Source organism: Carassius auratus, chromosome 34 (genome assembly GCF_003368295.1).
Source record: "Carassius auratus strain Wakin chromosome 34, ASM336829v1, whole genome shotgun sequence".
In the NCBI taxonomy this organism is placed as follows: domain Eukaryota; kingdom Metazoa; phylum Chordata; class Actinopteri; order Cypriniformes; family Cyprinidae; genus Carassius; species Carassius auratus.
Genome location: NC_039276.1, coordinates 20,066,601 through 20,083,166, shown reverse-complemented (window position 1 = coordinate 20,083,166; position 16,566 = coordinate 20,066,601). Strand labels below are relative to the sequence as shown.

General features: G+C 38.2%; 1 protein-coding gene across 1 annotated transcript; it reads left to right on the top strand.

Annotated features, from left to right (window-relative positions):
• The first annotated feature begins 3,413 nt into the window (after positions 1-3,413).
• On the top strand, positions 3,414-6,134 carry fgf9 (fibroblast growth factor 9). The gene is made up of 3 exons (XM_026219041.1): positions 3,414-4,214; positions 4,351-4,454; positions 5,415-6,134. Exons 1-3 carry the CDS (start codon positions 4,172-4,174, stop codon positions 5,598-5,600), a joined length of 333 nt encoding a protein of 110 aa, XP_026074826.1. The 5' UTR covers positions 3,414-4,171; the 3' UTR covers positions 5,601-6,134.
• The last annotated feature ends 10,432 nt before the right edge of the window (positions 6,135-16,566 follow it).

The window sequence follows — 16,566 nt, the reverse complement described above, 5'->3', positions numbered from 1 at the left end:
TAGTTCTCATGATTATAAATCTGAAATGAGTCACTCTCATCCCAGAGGAAGGGAATTTAATGAATTACAATCCGTCCTGATAAATTCAAGACAATAACGTTTTGTTTCAAAAACGTTTTTTTCTTTTCTTTTTCTGCTAGAATAAGCTACATCTGAAAACAAAATGTAATTCCTCAAGATAAGTTTCATTATAAATAAATATTTTTTTTATTGAAAGAATTATAAGATATCACTTAAAGTCACAGAATAGAGCTGTTTGGTTACATTTTAAGCCAGCCCTGGTTTTATGTTTGCTGTGAGTTCTTTTTGGAATTTCCTGCATTTCTTCTTCTTCAACAATCGATTTCACTCGGATCTACGTCACTATACAGAGAAAAGGGTTGCTACACCCTTTCATCTCAACAACTCCAGTAATGTTAACTAATAATCACAGAACATTATACTCACAAATCCTCAACTGCTTTTCTAAAAATCTAGAATTGCTTCTGATTAAACATACAAATAAAATAAAAACAGCTCTACTTTGATCCGCGTAAATAACTCATACCTCTTTAAACTTTGTAGGAGGACAGCGTTAACCAATTTTCCACAATAAATAAATAAAGATTTCCACTCTTTCCATGGTGAAAGCAAATGGTCAGTGCTAATGTTGAGGGAACCTAAGATATGAGGCATATCATTTTTTTCTTCATAATGATTTAGACATCAGAGCGTGCTATTTGAGGCCTCCAGTACATAAACAAATAAACTGACCAATTTATTACCACCCACTTTGATCTCATTTCTTCTGGCTTCATTGGAACCATCATCACACATTAATTGCAAAACTCATATAGGGCCTCAGATATGAGAGGCTTCACGGGTGCTAGTGTGGTGTGAGTTCGAGTTTATATCTTGCAGATTTATATCTGGCAATTCTGAGAAACATCTTGCAATTCTGAAAAATATATGATATAAAGTCAGACTTGCAAGATGTAAACTTGCGATTGCAAAAAATGATATCAGATATACACTCAGAATTAAGAGAGAAAAAAGTCAGAATTGTGGGATATCAACTTGAAATTGAAAGAAAAAAATATGATAATTCTGTGTTTTTGAATTTTTCTTAGAACTGAGAGACATAACTCACAATTATGACATATTTCTCAAAATGATGAGAAAAGGTAAGAATTCTGAAATAAAAAGTTGCATTTAAATTGTTTTCTTTTTTTTCTTTTTTTCTGTGGCGGAAACAAGTTTCCACATAAATGTTGATACACTTGAAATGCAATCATTTTCTCCATGTTAACCTTTGCTGAACAGTAAAATGCATACAATATTAGCAAGTATTTTATGTTATCAACAACAGTAGTTGTACTATTAGTAGTAGTGCATTATTAGTTTTAGAATTGAACAGAAACACTGCTTTGAGGTCAAGTTAATAAAGGCAAATGAATCAATAACTGAAATGGAAGCGAGTTAAGGCTCTCATTCATACACATTCACTTGTGTCATTACCTATGAATGTGCATGAGCGAAGAGATACTTCTAGTTATAGTTCTGTCCTCTGTGTGCATCTGTTCTGAATGTTCATCTAGTATGTATCAGTGCAGATGATGTATGTATAAAGGATGGCGATATGATGAGCGGAGGCACGCTGACCCTGTGTAGTGAAGTTTGTTTACACTGAGTGCAGGACATTATGTTCCTTTAGTTTCAATATATCAGTCAGTCACAGCACTGGTGATTGAGGAAGGACACTCCGGGCCTCAGAGACGGTTTCACAGGTGTCAGTGCGGTCACGAGCCGACAGCATGTCAAAGAGCTTCACCTGGAGGCCGTATTTGTGTTCCTGATGCCTCTCTCCTGGATATGGACGCTTTTATGCTTTATATCAGTTATACTGTCAATTTGTGTAAGATGTAACTGCACAGATGAAGACACCGAGTCCTTAGGTGACCAGGCCAGTCACGTGAGACACATGTGGCTGCTCTCAATGAGGGATGTGAAAATGAGAGAGAAAGGTAAGATCAAATCTGTACCAGCTTGTTCATTCAAAACACCTTTTTCAATATTCATGGGAATCTTTAATCCAAATATATATGCATGTATATATTATATATTTATATATATATATAGAGAGAGAGAGAGAGAGAATAAATAGTTGATTAATCACAGCACATTAAGACTTAATTAATTATTTCGTATTGCTAATTTTCTGTAATTAATTTATGTTATGTTTGTAAATATGGTGATTTCGGACTAAAATTGTTTAAAAGCCAAATTAAAAAGTGATACAGAACTCAAAACCATGCTGTTTTTTTTCAGTATTTAACATGGTAAAAGTTGTTGCACCTTAATGTCCTTTTACTGTGAGTGTATTCAGAATACAGCACCGCATCTCATACATCATTGCCTGAATAAATGGTACATAAGTGTTTCTTCTGCAAAGAAACTTCTAACTGGGCCTTAAGATGCCTAAAAGTGACTTAAATTTAAGACAAAGCATTGCAATAAGCTAAAACGGCTAAAAATCATGATTTAAATTCCCCATCTCATATATATATAAGATATATGAGGTAGCCTAATTTCAAAAGTGTGATTTCTAAACCTGGAATGGTTACATAAATTACTTTTTAAAATTTAATATGCATATTTATTGTTATGCCAAATTCTAAAATAGTTTTTTAGACTACAAAATATATTTAAAATCTTTATCATTAGTCATCTTCCATCAAATCACGAACCACTGGAAAAGTCATGGGGTCTTTAAATAAAGTCATGGGGCTTTGTGTCAGAAAGACTGAGAATGACCATAGTGGCTGTTTCTGTGTGTCACATGACACTGTGTCAAAAATAATGTGTGTACGGTACATGCATTTGGCAATAATCCCAGTACTTTTTTATATGAATTTTTTATTAGTATTAGCAGCTTAATAGTAGGCCATAATTTTTGTTAAAATAAGTTTTACACAGAGCAGCACAGATGACAAATGTGGCTTAAGAGCTGAACACATGACAGCTGTCTATCTACTGCCTATTTATAACACCATCTGTTGCTTAAAAACTGAATGAATGCACCAGCATATGGTATTAAATACTATCTTACCTATTACTATTGAATGAATATTGTGTAGTACACAATATATTTATTGCTATTTTGTTGCACATTTGAAAAAAGTCAAAGTAGGTCATCCAGGTATAAAATGCATACATAAATTGTAATATTTTGCAAATGAAGTGTAGTATGGTAGTGTGCTATTCTGATACCTATATTTTGTTCTAAAGTTTGTTTGGTCACTTATATGCATGATATTCAATTATATATATATATATATATATATATATATATATATATATATATATATATATATATATATATATATACATATATATATATATACATATATATATCATCATACTGATCATACTGATGCTCCCTGCATTGTGCTGTTACTGAGACCAGTGACACATGTTAGTGGCCACATATAGCCATTCACACAGGATCTGAGCTTCAGTGTGCAGTGTGCATCAGGTCATGTCTTGTTTACAGCAATCAAAGACACAAGGACAGATCTGTGACGCATGCTGATAACTTTTCGCTGATAGCATAAAGTGTGTTAGCAAGGCAGCTGTTCAAGAGAACATGCACACAATCAAACCAGTTTGTTAGTAACAACTGATTATAAATATATTCATCTCAAAACAATATTTTAACCAATGAGAAATTTCTACAAAATATCCACCTTCGGCAGCCTTATCACCCTGGCTGTGTCCAAAATCATACTCTGGTACATGTTTGAGTAAACAATTCCCTAGTATCTGTTAAAAAAGTTAAACAGTCAGTTTAAATAAGTTTCCTAGAATAGGAATGTGTGTAGTTTGACTGTTATCTGGACGCACTACATCCGCCATACTGTGTTGCTTCTCTCTCATTCTCAAATCTTCTTCTATTGGCCTCATAGAATCTTAAAAACACATACTACTTTCTTCACATACTGTTTTTCTATATAATAGTGAAGTGTGCAATGTCAGATGTTCTCCATCTTACCATCTAACTATAGTTCAACATTTCTTAAATGTAAATTATTACTGTTCTTTGAATATCCCAGCAGTCATAGGGGGGTCTAATCCAGCTCGACATCAGCTCCTGTATTGCCGTGTTGGGATTGGCTTCCACCTTCAGATTGTGATGAACGGCAGTGTTTGGGGCGTTCACGAGCCTTCTGAGTACAGTATGATTTACTCACCTAACTTTTTTCTACAGAGATTTGCACATATTAAATTGTCAGAATAAATGTACGTTATATCATTCCCATTTATTTTATTTCTATGTAATGATTTCTTCTTCATTCTCTTTTTGTCTTTAAGGCTTGCTGAGAGTGTTTGCTGTCAGGCCAGGCATAGTGGGTATCTGTGGTGTGAAGAGCGAGCGATATTTGTGCATGAATCCGGAGGGAATCGCACAGGGAATGGTGAGAAAGGTCATCTGTTACACAACATTACATTTCTCAGAATCACATTTATGCCTGTAAGGCCTGATATATGAAACCAGTCAAAAAATCTAATGCTTTGTAATGTTACAGTTTATTAAACCTATGCACAAAATATAAAATACAATTTTCTGAAATATGCATGAGTATGTTTTGGTGCCATATCATGCATTATGCCTCATAAGGTCCAACCTGATCTGAAAAACAAATATGCAATTTGGTACAGACGTTGTTATTAAAATGGACTAAAAGTAATGTAATATGTAATGTAAATCAATGAGATCTTTATAACAGTATAGCAAACTATTGACAATGAGACTGCACATAAACTATAATATCAGTTGTGACTCTGCATCACCCAATAATGTCTTAGTAGGATAATATTTGATTTCTTAGTTTAATGAGCAAAGCTCTGCAGGGAAAAACATATAATGCAATGCAATACAATTATGACTGAGAGATGAAAAAAAAACATTTATCCAAAGCTTTATCAAAATCATATCAGATACTCACATACTGTATAAAGAGTTTTCCAATATATATATATATATATATATATATATATATATATATATATATATATATATATGGTTAATCAAGTTGCTTCAGTCCACTAAATGTTTATCTTGAAATATTACTAAAAATATAAAAGTTATTATCATGTTTAATTCATAAAAAAACAGTAAATAGACAACAAAGAGATACGTGAACCATGACCTAAAGGTGGACATGTTTACAATTATAGAAAAAAAGCCTTTTACTTACTAAAAAGTATCAACCCAAGTAGTAGATTGTGTGCAACAATTAATTCTTACGCTTATGTGAAATAATAGTAATTTTGGCTATTTGTAAGGAATAATTACTATTCTTATCAAGTGCATCCTGAAATAATGACACATTTGCATATGTAAACAATAACATTATGTCTATTTTTTGTTGTAGAAGAAGTTCTCAAACGAATGCCTGTTTAAAGAGCACATGGAGAAGAATCATTACAACACATACTCCTCCGTCAGCACAGGATTCTTCCTGGCTTTGTCGCAGCAAGGCCAGCTGAGGAAAGGGAAAAAAGTGGGCCGGCACCAGGCATGCACTCACTTTTTGCCTCGCAAACCCTTATCTCATTAAACTTTTTATTCTGAACAGTGACAATGTGACGTGACATACAGCCAAGTATGATGACCCATATTCAGAATTCATGCTCTGCATTTAACCCATACAAAGTACACACACACACACACACACACTGTGAACACACACCCAGAGCAGTGGGCAGCCATTTATGCTGCGGTGCCCGGGGAGCAGTTGAGGGTTGCTTGCTCAAGGGCACCTGTTGTGGTACAGCCGACCTGAGACTCAAACCAACAACCTTAGGGTTAAGAGTCAAACTTTCTAGCCACGAGGCCATGACCTCCCCACAAACAGGACCATCCCTAGGGTGATGCAGCTGCTGCAGTCGCAGCGAGAGATCATCCCTGTGACCTTTACTCTTATTTTTGCAAACTGAAAATGCCACAGAATTCTGATGAAGGGTGAAATACGTCTGTGAGTTGTGCACAGACGTATGTAATATGCGTTTATAATGAATCTGTAAATATGTACATATTTATTTATTTGTCTCTACTGTGTGTATAGTTTAATAATGAATGAGATATACATTTATACCAGTGTTATTTTTGTAATATTTATATACTTTTATTATATTTATTAATATTTTAAATTAGCTATTATTTTATGTCATATTTTTTCATATATATATATATATATATATATATATATATATATATATATATATATATATATATAGTTATTTTAGTACTTCAGCTTAAATGGTCACACTGCCAACTTTTCTAATTTTCATTATTTTTTTTATTTATGTTTTCATCTATTATTTATATTTTATAGCAACTTTTCAATGACTAAAAAGTTTGATATGTATGAGTTTATTATGTAGAGCATGTCATATTTCATCTCATTGTATGAAATGAAGCCGATCCATCTGACAGTTCTGAACTCCAAATAAAGATGAACATGCTGAATAACAGTGAATGTTGGAAAATGCGAACAGAGAAAAAAATAAAAAAAAATAAAAAGGTTGAACTGACTACATACTGAATAAAGGCCCATTCAACACCAAGAATGATAACTATAAGGCAAAAACTCTCGAGCTTATTATAGCAGGATTTATTTCTGATGTTTTTATTTTACATCAGCTGGAAAAATGTATAGTGATTCCACTGATATCGTTGGCGCCGTGGGAGAGGGGCGAGGCCGGTGGGGCCGGTGTTAATGAGGAACACCTGCGACACACAGGTCTGGAGTCTGGGGTGTTTGCACAGGTGTGCCTCGCCCCTCTCCCACAGCTCTCACCTGCCCTGCTTCACGTCACAAGGCTATCATAAACTATCAAAGCATTTACAGGAAATGATGCTGAAAATAAACCCAGACTAACGCCATGTTTCATTCACATCACAATGAATCATTTTAAAGTCTATCTTTTATATATCTCCTATCCTAAAAGCCCCTACATGCACCTTTTTAATCAGGGCCACAAGCGTCTGTAAGCTGAGAGATACTGGGTCATCTGATCCTTCTCACAATGACTCAACATCTCAGCATGCCACTGATCAGATGTCTCTCTCTGTTTCATTGTGTAATAGTGAGACTTAAGACGCCAGATGACGAAGACAAAACTCAAGCAAATTAGAAACCACAGACTATATAACTCTATTAGATAAATTAGACATGTCGAACTTTTGTGTATTGTTTGTTGGTCCATTATCATACAGTGCTCTCTCTCCTCACTCATTAACTCTTCTTCTGCTGTCTTTCCCCAGTCAGATCTAAAGTCAGTCGTATATGTTTGAGTGCTGTTGAGATAAGTGTATGAAGAAAGTCATGGCTCATCCAGAGGAGCTGGAGTCTACAGCAGGTGTAGATGTTGGGGCTATATAAATGGAGAACAGATGGTCATGACCACAGAGCAGCTCCTCATCTTATCCTATTATGTATGTGTCATCTTATCAGCCATATGGACTGGGGGAAAAAAAATCACACAGCTTGTACATTTCACAAATAATTACAAAGAAACAGCTAATTAACACAAAGACTGAAACAGTATTTTCTTGTTAAATTAACTCAAGTAATCTTAGCATTCTTCTGATATCTAAATTTTGATCATGTTTTGTGATTAATTTATTTACAAATATGTTATGCATTTACATACTATGTACCTGTAATTGTAATTACAAAAATCGGGTTATAACTAAGTACTAATTCCAAACCTACCCTAAACCTTAGCTTAACCCATAGTTATAACACACAGTACTATCTTAGTACTCTAAGTAGCAAGTGCACATATTTTAAATTAGAGTGCAATTGAATTTTTCTTCATTCTAAAAGTTAGGATTTTAGTGTGAGAGGTGACATACAGCCATGTCCATACCTGTCAATACTCCCGTTTTTCCCGGGATTCTCACGTATTTCACACTCATCTCCCACCTCCTCCCGTTTTGTGATTTCACTTTTGTTAAACTCCCTCACCCCTCATTTACACTGAACACATGTGCGGCGCATTATGGCTGCGACACGGCTACCGGAGCTGATCGCGCCCATTCTAGTCAATGCTTGTGTTTACACCGGCTGCGACGCAGCGCGTTTCAGAAGCTTCCCAGAAGTCTCTAAATATAGGCGCCTAGTCTATTTTTTTTTTTGAAATTGACAGGGATTTCTGACTTTTATTTTGTATTTCCGGTGCGACTTGGACGCGCGTCCGTCAAAAATAGACTAGGCGCCTATATTTAGCGAAGCGGTGCGGAGAGCGGTTACTTTGTATGGCCCTACTTCCTTACATGAACAATCACATCAATATATTATTCCAAGGTTGTCCAGTTGTCAGATCTTGTGTGAAACGCATCCTACTCACCAGGGCCGTAGCTGGGGTTTGCGGTGCCCCAGTGAAGGTTGTTCCAGTGGGCCCTGTTTGAGGCCCACAGTTTTATTTGCTATTGCTTAAGAGTTAAACTGTGTCAGAACAAATTTGTCTTGATAATGTCATAACTTTTATAGGAATGTATATAACGCATTACAATCAACCAAAACTACAGCCAACTGTTTATGACAATATTTAAACAACTATCAACACTTTGTTGACCAATTACCAAGCAATGCTTCATTCTGTTCAGACTGTGGTGTGAGGTTGCATTAACAATTCCCAAAAAAAAATAATAATAATAAATAAACATATAAGCAATACATGGTGCTTTATAAGGTGCTGTTTTAGGCGAGGTCACTTTAAGAGACGATGAACGCATCCAAAATAATTTTTTTCCTCAACTGTTTACTTTCACTTTCACTACTTTCACTAGTTTTTTTTGACCATACTTTCCTAGGTGGGTATTTTGACATATTTTGTATGTATTTGTCGGCACAAGAGCAAAAAGAAGCAAATTCAGTGTTCAAGCGTTTTGAGACGCCTTTGTCTGCGTGAGCCCTGAACACCAGAACACCGTTGTACTGAAATGGGCTCTTTCACATCTTTTTGTTTGTTCAAACTGCGATTTGTATTTGTTCGTTCAGATGCAGGAGGGACTTCGATGTGAACTTCGCAGAAGAGAGCTCGGTTCAGTGTCGCTGTCCGTGATACGCGTCTCTCTCTCTCTCTTGTGCACCGAACACATAATGAGAGTAACCAGCTACTCTGTTCAGCTTTTCCGCGTCTTGTTTTTGGATGCTTTAATGTTTAAATTGACAACCGGTAAGGCTTAAAAATCACATGAAAAAGATAAGCTTTCATGACGACGTGCAGCAGTTGTAACGATGACTGACTCGACATGGGATCCATTTGCAAGCTTTTATTAGAACACTCGTAGTCGTACAGGCGAAGGGTCAGGATCAGCAAACACAGTATAATAGAGATATCAGAATCGTAGTCAATACCAAGCAGTGGGTCGGGGTAACCAGCAAGTATCACAGTCCGTATAACAATCTGGGTTCAAAGGTAGGCAGCAAAGGTTCTAGGATCGATAAACAACAAGGGTTGGCAACTGGGATAGCAAGACAGGGTAGAACGCTCAGAAATGTTAGCCGTGGCAGAAACAAGACTTCGCAATGAGGTGACGCAAAGGTCTGGCTTATATGGCAGTCTCTGATATGGAACACCTGGCCGGTGATCAGTCCAAGGTACGGGGCTGTTGGGTAATGTAGTGAGTATCAGTGTAAGTGAGTGTTTGGATGCCTGTAGGTGTCAGTATTCGGGCGATGGTGCCCTCTGCTGGCCTCTGGAGGGACTCACGGGGTTCGTATTCGTGACAGAGCCCCCTCCCTGCGAACGCCTCCTGGCGTGAGGTGGAGGGCGACGTCGGGGTCTTCCTCGAGGTCGAGGGGCCGGTTTCTCTGGATGTTCTCTATGGAAATCAGTGGTTAAGTTGGGGTCAAGAATGTCCTCGGCATTGACCCAGGAATGTTCCTCTGGACCGTACCCCTCCCAGTCAACCAAGTATTGGAGAACTCGTCCCCGACGTCTTGAATCAAGCAGCTCTCGCACCTGATAGGTCTCCTCGCTCTCCACCTGAACCGGTTGGGGACTCTGCTCACGGGACCTCCCCTCACCCTCCTCCTCAGGGGCAGCAGCGGGCTTGAGCAGTGACATGTGGAAAGTGGGAGAAATACGATATGTGTCAGGCAAAGCAAGGCGGAATGACACAGGAGTGATTTGTTGTGTGATTTTGAATGGACCCACGTACCTAGGACTTAACTTTCGGCATGGCAATCTCATCCGAAGGTCTCTGGTGGACAGCCAGACCCATTGACCAGGTTGGTAAGTGTGTCCAGGGCGTCGACGACGGTCGGCCTGTTCCTTCAGGCGCCGTACAGCTTGTTGAAGATGTACGTGGGCCTGATTCCATGTGTCCTCGCTTCGTTGAAGCCAATCAGTAACAGCGGGAACATTGGTGGGTTCACCTGACCAGGGAAACATGGGTGGTTGGTACCCTAGAACGCATTTGAAGGGGGTGATTCCAGTGGAAGGCTTGATCAGGGAGTTCTGAGCATATTCGGCCCATAGGAGAAAACGAGACCAGTCCTCTTGATGGGAGCTGCAGTAGGAGCGGAGGAACCGAGTGAGCTCCTGGTTGAGGCGTTCCACTTGACCATTGGCTTCGGGGTGATAGCCAGACGTGAGACTTACGTTGACCCCTAGGGCTTGAAAGAAATCCTTCCATAAACGAGAGGTGAACTGAGGACCTCTATCCGAAACGATGTCGTCAGGTATGCCGTAAAACCTGAACACCCAATTACACAGGAGTTCGGCGGTCTGAAGAGCAGTGGGGAGTTTGGGTAGGGGTATGAGGCGACAAGCCTTGGAGAATCGATCGATGATCGTGAGTATGACCGTGTTACCCTGGGATAGGGGTAAGTCTGTGATGAAGTCTATGGCAAGGTGTGACCAGGGTCGTTGAGGGATAGGAAGAGGTTGAAGGAGGCCAGCTGGCAGTTGACGAGGGGTTTTGTGCATGTTACACGTCTGACAGTTCTGAATGAATTTAATAGTGTCGGGGTTAATGGTCTCCCACCAGAAGCGGTTCTTGAGGAGATGGAGTGTGGCTGTGATGCCGGGGTGACCAGAGGCAGGAAGACAGTGAATATGACTCAGGACCTGATCACGGTGAGGGGCAGGTACGTAGGTTTTATCCGGTGGACAGGCGGCTGGTGGTGCTTCTTGTGAATTGTGTTGTTCAATAAGAGTCATGATATCCCACTGGATGGGAGCAACCACCACATGGAAGGGCAATATGCGTTCGGGGACTGAGATGGAAGGGTCGTCATCATGGATACGTGACAAAGCATCGGCTTTAGTATTCTTGGAACCTGGGCGATAAGTGACATTGAACTGGAACCGGGAGAAGAACAAGGACCATCTGGCTTGGCGTGGGTTGAGTCTCTTGGCGGAGCGTAGGTATTCCAGATTTTTATGATCCGTAAAGACGGTGAAAGGATGAATAGCCCCTTCGAGCCAATGTCTCCACTCTTCAAACGCTGCCTTCATGGCTAACAGTTCTCTATCACCCACATCATAATTCCTCTCCGCTGGGTTGTTGTTCCACAAACAGCGAACATTGTAGTAAGAAGCCTTTACATTTGTTAGGGTCACCGTCGAATCTCTCAGGAAAAGCCAGTCGTGGGTTAATCTGAGAGGGCGTGGGAACCGCATGTGCAATGGCGGCCGCTTGTGGCGCGGGTGTCGTGACAGCAGGACTATGGAGATTCTGAATAGCCTTCACCAATTCCTCCGTGACGGCGGTAAGATGATTTAACTGTTGCTGATTAGCAGCGATCTGACTTGCCTGAGCTGCCAGGTTGGTGCAGAGATGTTCATAGGCTGCTGGATCTTGTCCTGGCGAAGTCTTCTGTAACGATGACTGACTCGACATGGGATCCATTTGCAAGCTTTTATTAGAACACTCGTAGTCGTACAGGCGAAGGGTCAGGATCAGCAAACACAGTATAATAGAGATATCAGAATCGTAGTCAATACCAAGCAGTGGGTCGGGGTAACCAGCAAGTATCACAGTCCGTATAACAATCTGGGTTCAAAGGTAGGCAGCAAAGGTTCTAGGATCGATAAACAACAAGGGTTGGCAACTGGGATAGCAAGACAGGGTAGAACGCTCAGAAATGTTAGCCGTGGCAGAAACAAGACTTCGCAATGAGGTGACGCAAAGGTCTGGCTTATATGGCAGTCTCTGATATGGAACACCTGGCCGGTGATCAGTCCAAGGTACGGGGCTGTTGGGTAATGTAGTGAGTATCAGTGTAAGTGAGTGTTTGGATGCCTGTAGGTGTCAGTATTCGGGCGATGGTGCCCTCTGCTGGCCTCTGGAGGGACTCACGGGGTTCGTATTCGTGACAGCAGTGGCCCGTCAACTGTCCTGATCATATTTTTCGGTTGAGATCGTTGAGGGACCCCCCTCAGCCATGGGCCCCTATAATCGTCACCACCTTTCACCCCACTAGCGACGGCCCTGCTACTCACACAACAGATAATCATGCAATTTTGAACCCATTTTTGACCATTTTGACGTTCTATATTTAATTCCACAATATACATCTTTTTAATATTTATTCTCATATTTTTATTGTTTAGTTTTATTTCATTCTTTCATGGCTATATTTATGTATATTTTCATCTCTGTTGTTTTCTTTAATATCTTTTAATATCTCGTTTTCAGTTGGGTACTTTTCTTATGAGCTACTTAAATTTTACTTGAGTCAATGTCCATGAATGTATCTGTTCTTTTTCTTAACTATGATGATTGGATAGTATATACAATACAGAACACACCCTTAAAGAAAAACCTACACATCTGCATTGAAAAGTTAACAGATTAGTCTGGATTAGATTGCACAACTCAGGATCTACACACCTTCATAAAATGTCTCCAACTCAGTTTGCACAATCTAATACAGACTGCAGCCTTGCTTTATGGTCAATTAATTTATGGGACACTGAATAATTAAATAATTAAAGATTTACTTTTTTAGTTCATCGTTTTATGTCTCAATTAAAGATAAATGCATATAATGACATGAATGCTTATAATTAACACTTATCCCACATATTTAATTCTCATATTTCCACCGCTGACCTCATCTTGTTCACAAAGTGTCCATCACACTTGTGCCGACATGCTAACACACCCAGAGGAGCCGCATCGAAACTTTCCCACACCGTTCAAGACAAAAACAGCATAATTATAGTTTATTCTTTAGGTGTAGATGCAAGACTTCACCTCTTTTAGGAATTTTTAGACAAATCATGACAAAAAGCTTGTGCTGACTTGTTAGCTATAGCACTTTTAAGGCTACCCTTACCAAAAAGTAGAATACTTCAAGCCACCAAGTAGAAAAGCACGGACAATCTAGCTGCCAAGTTATTTCTAGAGTCGCGTATAAACTATGTGTGACGGTAAAACCATCAGAGAACTGATTTGAATGCAGTGCTCTTCCAGCAAACACTACTTTTTTTTCCCCAACACACAGTCCGTTACTGTCTGATGCTGAATACTAAAATAAAAACCCTCTAATACTCATATTACAAAATAAGAACAATAAAATATGCTTGCTGCATCTCTACATTCGAAAAGCTATAAAAAATAAAAGTTCTAGATTGCACAGACTGGTTCCACCTCAGACAGAAAGTAGCTGCATGCTACTGCATCTACTTTCAAAAATCTATAAAAATAAAAGTTATAGATTGCACAGACCAGTTCCACCTCAGATTGAAAGTATACCTTCCCACAGTGTCAGCTTTGTCGTTTCAGGAGTATCTGATGTGGAATTACAAAATAAGAGCCTCCCAAATCTCAAAAATATGCTGCTGCATCTACTTTCAAAAATCTATAAAAATAAAAGTTATAGATTGCACAGACCACTTTCCTCTCAGATTGAGAGTACATCTTGCCACAATGTCAGCTGCATAGTTTCAGAACTGTCTGATGTGGAATTACAAAATAAAAGCCTTCCAAATTTCATAAATATGCTGTTTCATCTCTACTTTCAAATATCTATAAAAATAAAAATTTCTAGATTGCACAGACTAGTTCAACCTCAGATTGTGAGAACACCTTGCCACAGTGTCAGCAGTATCATTTCAGGCATGTCTGATGTGGAATTACAAAATAAGAGCCTCCCAAATCTCATAAATATGCTGCTGCATCTCTACATTTGAAAATCTATAAAAATAAAAGTTATAGATTGCACAGACCAGTTCCATGTCAGATTGAAAGAACACCTTCCCAAAATGTCAGCTGCATAGTTTCAGAACTGTCTGATGTGGAATTACAAAATAAAAGCCTTCCAAATTTCATAAATATGCTGTTTCATCTCTACTTTCAAAGATCTATACAAATAAAAGTTCTAGATTGCACAGACTAGTTCAACCTCAGATTGTGAGAACACCTTGCCACAGTGTCAGCAGTATAATTTCAGGTATGTCTGATGTGGAATTACAAAATAAGAGCCTCCCAAATCTCATAAATATGCTGCTGCATCTCTACATTCGAAAATCTATAAAAATAAAAGTTCTAGATTGCACAGACCAGTTCCATGTCAGATTGAAAGAACACATTCCCACAATGTAAGCTGTGTCATTTCAGGACTGTCTGATGTGGAATTACAAAATAAGAGCATCCCAAATCTCATAAATATGCTGCTGCATCTCTACATTCAAAAATCTATAAAAATAAAAGTTATAGATTGATTGCACACACTAGTGCCACTTCATATTGAAAGTACACATTTCCACAGTGTCAACTGTGTAGTTTCAGAACTATCTCATGTGGAATTACAAAATAAGAGCCTCCCAAATCTCAAAAATATGCTGCTGCATCTCTACATTCGAAAATCTATAAAAATAAAAGTTATAGATTGCACAGACCACTTTCCCCTCAGATTGAGAGTACATCTTGCCACAATGTCAGCTGCATAGTTTCAGAACTGTCTGATGTGGAATTACAAAATAAAAGCCTTCCAAATTTCATAAATATGCTGTTTCATCTCTACTTTCAAAGATCTATAAAAATAAAAGTTCTAGATTTCACAGACTAGTTCAACCTCAGATTGTGAGAACACCTTGCCACAGTGTCAGCAGTATCATTTCAGGTATGTCTGATGTGGAATTACAAAATAAGAGCCTCCCAAATCTCATAAATATGCTGCTGCATCTCTACATTCGAAAATCTATAAAAATAAAAGTTCTAGATTGCACAGACCAGTTCCATGTCAGATTGAAAGAACACCTTCCCACAATGTAAGCTGTGTCATTTCAGGACTGTCTGATGTGGAATTACAAAATAAGAGCCTCCCAAATCTCATAAATATGCTACTGCATCTCTACATTCAAAAATCTATAAAAATAAAAGTTATAGATTGATTGCACACACTATTGCCACTTCATATTGAAAGTGCACATTTCCACAGTGTCAACTGTGTAGTTTCAGAACTATATCATGTGGAATTACAAAATAAGAGCCTCCCAAATCTCAAAAATATGCTGCTGCATCTCTACTTTCAAAAATCTATAAAAATAAAAGTTATAGATTGCACAGACCACTTTCCCCTCAGATTGAGAGTACATCTTGCCAAAATGTCAGCTGCATAGTGTCAGAACTGTCTGATGTGGAATTACAAAATAAAAGCCTTCCAAATTTCATAAATATGCTGTTTCATCTCTACTTTCAAAGATCTATAAAAATAAAAGTTCTAGATTGCACAGACTAGTTCAACCTCAGATTGTGAGAACACCTTGCCACAGTGTCAGCAGTATCATTTCAGGTATGTCTGATGTGGAATTACAAAATAAGAGCCTCCCAAATCTCATAAATATGCTGCTGCATCTCTACATTCAAAAATCTATAAAAATAAAAGTTATAGATGGATTGTACACACTAGTGCCACTTCATATTAAAAGTACACATTTCCACAGTGTCAACTGTGTAGTTTCAGAACTATCTCATGTGGAATTACAAAATAAGAGCCTCCCAAATCTCATAAATATGCTGCTGCATCTCTACTTTCAAAAATCTATACAAATTAAAGTCATAGATTGCACAGGCCACTTTCACCCTTAGACTGAGAGTACACCTTGCCACAATGTCAGCTGCATATTTTCAGAACTGTCTGATGTGGAATTACAAAATAAGAGCCTCCAAAATAGCATAAATGTGCTGTTGCATCTCTACTTTTTAAAAGATCTATAACAATAAAAGTTCTAGATTGCACAGACTAGCTCCACCTCAGATTGAAAGTTCACGTGTTGTGAACTTTCACAACACGTGAACCCCCCATTGTGATATAAAGGTGAATCTCAATATATTAGAATGTCATGGAAAATTTCATCTATTTCCGTAATTCAACTCTAATTGTGAAAGTTGTGTATTGTAATTAAATTAAATGCACACAGACTGAAGTAGTTTAAGACTTTGGTCCTTTTAATTGTGATGATTTTGGATCACATTTAACAAAAACCCACCAATTCACTAACTAACAAATAAAAAACAATAAAAAGAAAAATTGTGAATAGTTGGTCTTATAAATT

Bases quoted from the DNA above. Each gene is read 5' to 3' on its own strand.
- fgf9 (XM_026219041.1), top strand. From the start codon at position 4,172: ATGAACGGCAGTGTTTGGGGCGTTCACGAGCCTTCTGAGTACA. The intron at 4,215-4,350 runs GTATGATTTACT...TTTGTCTTTAAG, and splicing joins TCACGAGCCTTCTGAGTACA to GCTTGCTGAGAGTGTTTGCT. The intron at 4,455-5,414 runs GTGAGAAAGGTC...TTTTTGTTGTAG, and splicing joins AGGGAATCGCACAGGGAATG to AAGAAGTTCTCAAACGAATG.